At 46.8% G+C, this 10,320-nt stretch overlaps 1 protein-coding gene across 1 annotated transcript in view; it reads right to left on the bottom strand.

Annotated features, from left to right (window-relative positions):
* Positions 1–10,320, bottom strand: part of ACSBG2 (acyl-CoA synthetase bubblegum family member 2) — a 29,676-nt gene that overhangs the window by 3,060 nt on the left and 16,296 nt on the right. Inside the window, 3 exon segments of the mRNA XM_007460733.1 lie at positions 1,079–1,322; positions 3,035–3,085; positions 7,225–7,401. Of these exon segments, the coding sequence (XP_007460795.1) occupies positions 1,079–1,322; positions 3,035–3,085; positions 7,225–7,401 (472 nt within the window).

Below are 10,320 nucleotides of genomic sequence, written 5' to 3'. Positions count from 1 at the left end.
CAAAAAAAAAAAAAAAAAAAGAATAGCATCAACACAGAGGACAGCATGGTAACAGAAGGATAAAGAGATTACTTGTGATGTCATTTTGGCACCTGGATCCAGTCATGCCGGAAGCATGACATTTTGGACTTTTCTGGTTTTGAGCCAATAGCATCACTTTTTCTTTTTTTTTTTGCGGTACGCGGGCCTCTCACTGTTGTGGCCTCCCCCGTTGCGGAGCACAGGCTCCGGACGCGCAGGCTCAGCGGCCATGGCTCACGGGTCCAGCCGCTCCACGGCATGTGGGATCTTCCCGGACCGGGGCACGAGCCCGTGTCCCCTGCATCGGCAGGCGGACTCCCAACCACTGTGCCACCAGGGAAGCCCAGCATCACTTTTTCACTCAAACCTGCTTAAGAAGGGTTTTCTGTTGCTTATCATGGAAATAATGCTAACACAGCCCTCTTATTGTACAGTTACTGCCTATGTCAGCCTCCATGCCAAATGGTCTCCCTCAGAGGTTGGTAACCTCCAGCCTGTGGGCTAAATCCCACCTTCCGCCTGTTTTTGTATGGCCACGAGCTAAAAATGCCTTTCACGTGTTTTAATGGTCGGAAGGAAATCCAAAGAAGAGTGATATCCGTGACACATGAAAATCCTGTGACATTTGTGTTGGCAAACAGCCATGACCGTCGGTCTGCACATCGTGTACTGCCAACGGCCAAGTGGAGCAGCTACGACAGAGACCCTGTGTCCTGCAAATCCAAAATGTTTACGAGTGGGCTCTTTATGGGAAAAGTTGACTGATCCCTGTTCTACATCATTTCATTTAATCCTCACTGAATCGTTGCAACTCTGTAGTTATTGTTATCCTCAAACGGCAGGGGAGGGGACAGAGGTTTCAGGCCCAGAATGGGCTTGTTTTCTGGCTCCCTGCCGAGGGCCAAATGCTGGGCACAAGGACAGAGCTGGGATGCGCGGACTGGGGTGTCCCCGTACATCAGTGTAAGCCTGCCCCGTGAAAGGCGGGGTCTGGAAGCCTTCAACGTTCAAGGTGAGCCTGCTCACAGGAGGCCCCTGCAGAGCCCAGCCCCAGTACCTTTGATGCGGCCTGTGATAGAGAGGAAGCCCTGGTTGTCCATGCGGCCGAGGTCCCCAGAGTGGAGCCAGCCCTCCTCATCGGTGGCCTCCACGGTCGCGCCCTCCCTCTCCAGGTAGCCCATGAAGACATGCCGGCCCCAGAGGCAGATTTCCCCAACGCCGTCCTTGGTCTGCTGGTACAGCATGTTCTTACACCCAGTCATGACTCTGCCGGAACCGCCAGGGGGCGGCAGGGAGAAGAACTGAGGCTCGGGGAGACGAGGTCCCCCACCCGGGTTGGCCTGGGTCTGTGGCCCAGGCTCCTAACACTCTTCTCAGCTGGCCTGGGCTGGCAGCTGCTGCTGCACCCTCCCCAGGACCCGGTGGGCATGAGAGGTGTTGGCCGAGTGGAGGGAGGGCTTGTTCAATCAAGTGAGCCAATTTCCCAAACACTTGGTGAACTGGGAAACCCAGCAGAGTTGTAGATTGTTTTATTATTATTTTGGGGGGGAATTAAAAAATGTTTTATTGGAGTATAGTTGTTAGTTTCAGGTGTACAGCAAAGTGAATCTAGATTGTTTTTATCTTCACATAAATGAGAGAAGGAAAACAAATGCTCCCGGGTTAAAAACAGCAACAGGGAGTTCCCCTGTGGTCCAGTGGTTAGCACTCCACGCTTTCACTGCCGCGGGCCCGGGTTCAATCCCTGGTCAGGGAACTAAGATCCCACAAGCCCCATGGCACGGCCAAAAAAAACAAAGGAAGCAACAAAACCCCCTCTAGAAAACAGGTATGTCCACCTGAACGCAATGACCAGGACAGCTGATTTTAAGTAAATCAACCAACCAGAATCTCTTTAGAGGTTAAACTTACTTCCGCAAGACAGAATAGCACCAGCTGATATCTGGATTTTCGTGAAATTCCTTTCACTAGTGATACCACTCGGGAGGGTGGTTTTAAGATGCAGAAAAGGAGGTATTTTCTTACTGCCTTGCTGAGGTCTTTTTTACTGGCAGTTAGAAGGGCCAGTGGTTTTAGGTTTAAGTGTAGGGACTCCCTTAGTCAGTAAGAAGAAAAAGAAGGCAGGCCTGTGAAGCTTAAAATTTATAAAGAGCCTCCTTACGACCTCCATTAAAAGCTTTTCTAGGGCTTCCCTGGAGGCGCAGTGGTTGAGAGTCCGCCTGCCGATGCAGGGGACGCGGGTTCGTGCCCCGGTCCGGGAAGATCCCACATGCCGCGGAGCGGCTGGGCCCGTGAGCCATGGCCGCTGAGCCTGCGCGTCCGGAGCCTGTGCTCCGCAACGGGAGAGGCCACAACGGTGAGAGGCCCGCGTACCGCAAAAAAAAAACAAAAACAAAAACAAAAAGCTTTTCTAGGGGGACTTCCCCAGTGATCGAGTGGTTAAGACTCCACCGCAGGGGATGAGGGTTCGATCCCTGGTTGGGGAACTAAGATCCCACATACTACGTGGCTAAAAAAACAAAAACAAAAACAAAAAACTAACTTGATTTCCATGTTTATCAACAAGCTATCTCATTTCCAGGATCTACAAGAGGTCCTTTCTGAACACCAAAACTTAAGAATTAAGATTAAATCTTTAAAAAAAAAAAAAAAGCTTTCCTAGGAATATGGAAAAACTCAGAAGCTATGCAAGTCTCATGAGTTCAACCAGGTAAAGATAAAAAAAATTCTGCACCGCGAAAAACACTCTTTAAGGAAGGACCACTCTTTGGTTTTGGAAGAAAACTCCAGTGGGCATTTGGGTTCTGCAGAAAACAGACCCAGATGGGATTATGGACTGGAGAACGGGAGATACTGATGTGCAAGGTAAAGTAAGAGGCAGGAGATGGTTTTGCCAGATTGGGAAGACTGAATTTAGTTTTTGCTAAGTTCAGAGGCAGCCAGAACTCGGCTGAGCATGAGAGGAGAGCCAGCCTTGCAATATGGCGGCAGGGCGGGGGTCAGGGAGGGGCACAACCAGGAAGGCGGTAGGCTTTACCTCCTGCAGAGTGTTGACCAAAGTGCCCTGCAGGGCGCAGAGCTGGGTTAGCCACACCTGCAACCCAGATGTCCATCTCTCCTCAGCCGCTCAGCTCAGCCCAGGAAAACCTTCTCTTGGCTTATTGGACCAGGGTGAGCTCCTGACCCAAGGGAGCCAATCCATTGGCTGGCCAGTAGCCAATCAGATTATCGTGCTCTCTCTGGGGATTTGGTAGAGAGCACAGACCGGTAAAATATATTTGGAAGGCAGCGTGAGAGTACTATTAACATTTTAAATGCAACTTGGCAACTTCACTGCTGTGGGTGACAATTCAGCTGAATGAAAGATCAGGTACACAGAGAAGCACGTGTGAGATATTCTTCGTGCATCATTTTGTAACAGGATGGAAACAGATTCCGTGGCCAGTGATGGGGGATCGGCTAAAGAAACTGTGGCCCAAGGATGCAGTGGAGTATTATGCAAGATTTTCCTCCAGATTGATCTATAGGTTCAATGTAATCCCTGTCAAAAATAGGCAAGCTATTTCATACAGATTGACAAGCTAATCTTAAGATTTATGTGGAAATGCAGAGGATCTGGAATAACCAAAGCAATTTTGAAAAAAGGAACAAAATCAGAGGGCTTATTACCTGATTTTGAAACTTATTACAGAGTAGGGTGATCAACTGTCCTGATTTGCCCAGAACTGGAGACGTTCCTGGATTGTAGGACTTTCACTTATGAAATCGGGAAAGTCCCAGGTAAACAGGGACAAGGTGGTCATACTGCTATAAAGCCAGAAAAATAAAGTCAGTGTAGTTTTGGTGTAAGAATAGACCTAAAGTTCAGTGGAACAAAACTGAAAATCTGGAGATGAGTCTTCACATTTATGATCAATTGACCTTCAATAAAAGTGCTAAGGCAATTTAATGCAGGAAAGGATATCTGTATATAAACAAACAAGCGAGAGCTTAGCTAACTTAGAGCCTTCTTGCCAAATGCAAAAATTACCTCAAAATGGATCACAGACCTAAAAGTAAGAGCTAAATCTAAAAGCCCTCCAGAAGAACACACAGAAGAAAATCTCTGTGACCTTGGAGTAGGCAGTGATTTCTTACAAATGACACCAGAAGCATGGAAGAAAAAAAAAATCAATAAATTGGAGAGTCGACACTCATTAGAGGTAAACACGTTTTGCTTTTCAAAAGACACTAGTAAGAAAATGAGAAGACAAGCCACGGAACTGGGAGAAAGTATTTGCAAATCATATATTTGATAAAGGATTTGTATAAAGAACAAATCCTTTAACATTAAAGGATTTAACATTAAAAAGAACATTAATCCTTTAACATTCAACAATAAGAAGATATACAACCAGAATTTTTAAGGGTGAAAAATTTGATCAGACATTTTTCCAGAGAAGATATACAAACGGCCAGTAAGGAAAAGATGCTCACCACCATTAATCATTCGAGAAATGCAAATTAAAATGGGAGATACCACTTCGCATCTACTAGGATGGCAATAATAATAAAAACAAAACAGAACAAAAACAAGTGTTGGTGAGGATGTGGAGAAATTGGACCTCTCGTACACTTCTGGTTGGGAATGTAAAATGACACAGCCACTTTGAAAACATTCTGGCAGTTGCTTATGATGTTAAGCCAGGGTCCAGTGGTTAAGACTCTGCGCTTCCGCTGCAGGGGGCGCGGGTTCGATCCCTGGTGGGGGAGCTAAGATCCCACGTGCCGCGCGGTGCAGCCAAAAAAAAAAAAAAAAGTTAAGACAGCTTTGTTTCCTGGTTGACAATTTGAAAATTTTTGACAGTTATTAGGGGTTGATAAGGTTATTGGAGACTGGGAACTTCTCAGGCCTTGTAGGCGAGTGTATGTATACATTATGTTTTCAGCCGGAAAACAAAGTATTCATTTACGGAGTGTCTAATGTGTCTCAGACACTGAGCATGGGGGATGTGAGAGTGACCGAAAGGGGTCAAGGAGATATTTAAGCAGGGAACTAAATGACATGGAGGAGCCAGCCATGTGAAGAACAGGAGAATGAACCCTCTGGAAGGAATTACAAAGGCCCTAGGACTTAGCCTAGGGGAGATTATCCTGGATTTTCCAGGTGGGTCCAGTGTCATCACTGGATGACATAAGGGGTCCTTATAAGAGGGAGGCAGGAGGATCAGAGAGGTGTGACAGTGGGAGCAGAGGTAGGGGTGTGTGTGTGTGTGTGTGTGTGTGTGTAAGAGAGAGAGAGAGAGAGAGATTTGAAGATGCTGTGTGCTCCTGGCTTTGAAAATGGAGGAAGAGGCCACAAGCCAAGGAACGTAGGCAGCCTCCAGAAGCTAAAAAAGGCAAGGAAACCAGCTCTCCCCAAGAGCTTCCAGAAAGAACACAGTCCTCCTCATGTCCTGGTTTTATCCCATTGAGACCCACTTTAGACTTCTGACCTCCAGAACTGTGGCATAATAAATTTATGTTGTTTGAAGCCACTAAGTTTTGTGGTCATTTGTTCCAGCAATCATAGTAAGCAAATACAGAGGGTGTAGCTGAGGAAAGTGCAGAGTTCTTTTCTGGCTCTGTTAAGTCTACAAGGTCAGGACATACAAGATTTCTTTCACTTACTTAACATGAAAAACCTACCAAAGATGAACTCCGGCTAAATGAAGAGGTAACCCCCCGAAAAAGAACACAAGGACCTTAGAAAACAGAGGATTCAGCACAGGAGTGGGAGGAAGGGATATCCCTGCGTGACAGCTGGTAGAAGCTACTGTTGATGTCCTCTTCAGACCTCTAATGGTCCACAGCTTCCCTCCTTTTTCAGAGAACTGCCCTTATTCAGAAATGCCTGGGAAGTTGTGCACCCACATGAGTGCATAAGCCTATAGCCAATGACTCTCTGAGATGGGGGTACAAAAGCCCAGACCCCTTGCCTCAAAGCAGTACAACTGTGGTGCCATTCACGCTTCAGAGATTCCCATGGGATTGGTTTGCGTAAGGGCAGTTCCACTTACATGCCAGCTGAACTTACATCCTCTCTTCTCCCCTTGCGGTATCTTGCTCCCCTCACTCCCTTACAGTTTTCACCTGAGAGATCCTACTCAATTAAGTACAAAAATCTCCATCCCATCTCAGGTTCTGCTTCTAGGGGGCCCAATCTAGGACAACTTAAAACAACCACCAGTCCTACTCAGGGCAGAAGGATGGAGGAGAAAATAATGCAGTAGGTATTAGAACATTTGGAAAATCCTGATAAGCATGTGACAGTTGAGATGGAGCAACTGGACAGGTATACAGAAAACTTCCACCAAACTGGAAAAGAAAGGCAACTATCAACTCTGGGGAAAACAAAAGGTTGTACCAGACAGGAAATGTAATCATGTAGTAAACTACATGGCTCTGTTAATAAGAAATCTTCTCATTGAGAGGATGGGAAAAGGGGAAGCAAGTGAAGATGGGGGTGTAAGAGGATTAAATCCTTGCCTAGAAAAGTAATAGATAATACTCAAAAGTGCGTGCATCAAGAAAATTATTACATATTTTTTAAAAACTGGAGGTAAACGCCAGAACAAAACTCTTGAAAATTCTGGAGAGTTTGCCTCTGGAGGGTGGTTAGGACACTGCTGTTTTTCAAAAGAGGTCCAAAATCCCTCATCCCAAACACTTGGGGCCAGATGTGTTCTGGAATTTAGAATTCTCTGGCCTTCAGAAAGATAATATGGTGCTTATTTCATTTGTTATATGAATCCCACAGCGGTGTCTTGGCAAGCCAGCTGAAATCCGTCACGTTAATATTTCTGCAGATACACATATTCCCAATAAGTGGGATAAAAATGAAGACTCCAGATAGCTTCACATCAGTTCAGGTCAGATTTTACTGCCAAAAACGTTTGGTTTGGGGAGCATTTTGGAGTGGGGAATACTGACTTAAAAAAAAACTACACACGTACACACACGTTCTGCTTTCAATACCATTCACATCTTAGTCTTAGTTTGTTCAGTGTACAGTCTGCACAACCATGGATACCATGACTTGGATAAAGATAAAAACGAAAAGAAGGTGGCCGACTGTTTCAAACGCTGCTAACTGGGAGCATTAGATGAGGACGGAGAAGGAACCCCCAGATCTGGGACTTGAAGGAACCATCCACTCCTCCAGGCTGCCCTTAGCCTTAATACCTTGAGTGCATCTGGTTGAGCAAAGTAGGTGAAAGCCCCGACCTTCATGGGTATCCAGACATCCATCATCTGAGCTGCGATGTGGCTGAGAGGAAGGTAGCTGACCACCACCTCCTGCTTCTCAGGAGCATAAGCCAGATTGAAGTCCCTCGCCACCGACCCCGCTGTCCACGTGATCTAGAACACAAGTCGAGCTTACAATCCAATGCCATTCAGCGCGCCTCATCCTTGCCCGAGGGCCATTTAAATACAATTATTTAACAAACACAAAGCACCAGCTTAGGCACCGCTCTTGTACTTTACAAACATTGAGTCCCTTAGTCCTCATCTGCACACACTGGGGTTGATAACTGCGATTCTCCCATCCTACAGATGGGGAACCAGAAGCACAGAGAGGTTCACTGACTTGCCTGAGGATGAAAGGAGCAGTAAAATTCGATGGGAAGCTTTGGGGGATTACCAGACGCCCTAGGACCCAGCAACAGACCCTAGAGTCAGAATGTCTATCGGGGATAGTCAGAAATCTGAAGGATTCAGTAAGTGTCCCAGAATCAAATCCTGACTCCACCATTTACTAGCTGTGTGACCCTGGGCTATTTGCTTAAAAATCCTTTGCAGCCTGTATTTGCTCATCTGTAAAAGGGGCACAGAGGTTCCTCGTGCCCAACATAAAACTATAAAACCAACACTGTCCAACAAACGAAAAGGCCCCCCATAATCCCGTGGCATTAATACCTCAACAATTAGTATGTTAATGTTTTTCTTTCTCCGGTGCATACGTTGATGGAAAGTTTTAGCGTACCTATGATTTTGCAATCTATATTTTTTACTGGTGCCATAAGTCTCTGGCAAACAGTCGTCTCATTAATGCAGCCACACGGGCCTCTGCACTGTTCCTCCAACACATCAGGCAAGGTCCCGCCTCAGGGCCTTTGCACGGGCTGTTCCCGCTGCCTGGGATGGGCATCCTCTAGCTGTCTCTTCAAGATGTTATATTCTGGTTAAATGTCGCTTCCTTATGGAAGCAGTCTCACATCACCCGAACTGAAGTTTCCAGCATCTTCCTAATCCGCTACGTACTACTTGCCACAATCTGAGTGGTTTCATTTGTTCATTCCCTGGCTGTCTTCCCGAGGGCCACCATTGGGTCTATTTTGCTCAAAGCTGTTTTCCCGGCACATAGTAGGTGCCCAGTAAATTTTTGTTGAATGAATGAATGAATGAGGAGAGAGAAGTTACATTTAAGTGTAATGAAATATGCAAAGCACTCGCCCTCTAGTAAGCTCTCAAGATTTGTCCCCCCCTCTTCTTTCTCTGGGCCTCAGGATGGAGGGATTTTCCGTCTGTACCCATAAGCACTGTCACCCACAGTGACCCAAGGAACCCAATGCCCATTTGTTGAGGAAAGGGGCTAGGTGTGTGTAGACCATGATTTACAGTGGTTTAGACACTCCTGGGTTCAGATCCTGGCTCAGACCTTTCTATGCTCTCTGACCTTATGCAAGTCATTGCCCCTCTCTGAGCTTCAGTTTCCCAATCTCTGAAAGGGGTTAATGACACATCTTACCTTGTGGGGTTTCTGTTAGGGGTTAGTGTGTTTATCTCAGCATGGCATAGCACCCTATAAATTGGAGAAGCTTTGAGCTATTGACATATGTTGAGAACATGGGACTAGCTTTGACTTGCTGCTGTAAAGATGATGATGATTTAAAAAATAATAGTCGACAGGGATTATTTTTTAATTCCAACGTGCCAGGCTTTGCTCTGAGCATTTTATGTCTGTGTGGTAGGTTAAAGACAACTGCAAATTCTCTGCCACCCCCTGCCATTCAGAGCTGAAGTCCGTTTTCCTTTCCCTTCACAGGGCTGGTCTAGTGACTGGTTTTGACCCACAGAGTGGAGCACCGTGTAAACTTCTGACATTGAGTCCTAATAGACTGCAGCTTCTGCCTTTGTATCAGGGCATGCTTGCCCTCGGGGGAGCCAGCGCCACGTTGAGAAGTTTGACAGCCTTGATACCCCCATGCTTTGAGGAAGTGCAAGCCCCATGAAACACGTGAGTGAAGCCCTGCTTGGACCTGCCAGCCCAGCCTGGGCACCAGCTGAATACAGCTGAGTGACCCCAGCTGACACTCTGTAGGGCGGAAAAGACACTTTGCTAAGCCCTTCCCAAATTTCAGACCCAGAAATAACACACTCTTGGTGTTTTAAGTTGCTAAGTTCTAGAACGGTTTGTTACACGGCAGTAGCTAACTGACACAGTATAGGAAATAATTTAACCTTCATAGCAACTCTGAGAGGTAGCAACCATTCTTGTCTCCATTTTACAGATGGGCAAACCGAAGCCCAGAGAAGTTAAGGAAATCTTCTCAGGTCACATAGTTAGCAAGTGGGGGAGCCAGGATGCAGATCCAGGCAGACTTGCTCCAGGGGCTCGGCTTTTGTCTGCCCTCTGTGAGATCATGATCTCACTAGACATGAAGCCACTGGGGGCATGGATGCTGGCCAGGGTTGGGTGGAAGCCTCATCAGACTCCATTCATTCAGTCCACAAAATGGATTGAATCCTCCTATACACCAAGCACTGGAGACACAGCAGTGAACCAGACAGATAGCCCCTGCCCTCAAGGAGCTGTTGTTCATGATAAACACGTGACTGTATAATATGGCAGTGTAAGAAAAAACAGTAGCCAAATGGGGCTTGGGGGCTAATGGGATGGTTTATTTTTCTTTGCTATTTTAAATGTGGAAGTCAGGGAGGGCTTCATAGAGGCGGTAACATTTGAGCAGGGACCCGGAGGAGGTGAAGGAGCAAGTCATGTGGGTCTCTGGGAAATAGTATTCCTTGTAGAGGGAACAGCCAGTACAAAGGCCAGTGTGTGCTGCCAGCTATTAAGCTGGGCTGATGGGGAAAGCCCTTATAAAGTAGAAACACTTCATTTTAAAACTAGCAGTCTTGGGGCTTCCCTGGTGGCACAGTGGTTGAGAGTCTGCCTGCCAATGTAGGGGACACGGGTTCGTGCCCCGGTCCGGGAGGATCCCACATGCCGCGGAGCGGCTGGGCCCGTGAGCCATGGCCGCTGAGCCTGTGCGTCTG

Source organism: Lipotes vexillifer, unplaced genomic scaffold, assembly GCF_000442215.2.
Source record: "Lipotes vexillifer unplaced genomic scaffold, Lipotes_vexillifer_v1.1 scaffold1011, whole genome shotgun sequence".
In the NCBI taxonomy this organism is placed as follows: domain Eukaryota; kingdom Metazoa; phylum Chordata; class Mammalia; order Artiodactyla; family Lipotidae; genus Lipotes; species Lipotes vexillifer.
Note: the sequence above shows the minus strand (reverse complement) of the source record. Positions and strands in the feature narration are given on the sequence as shown.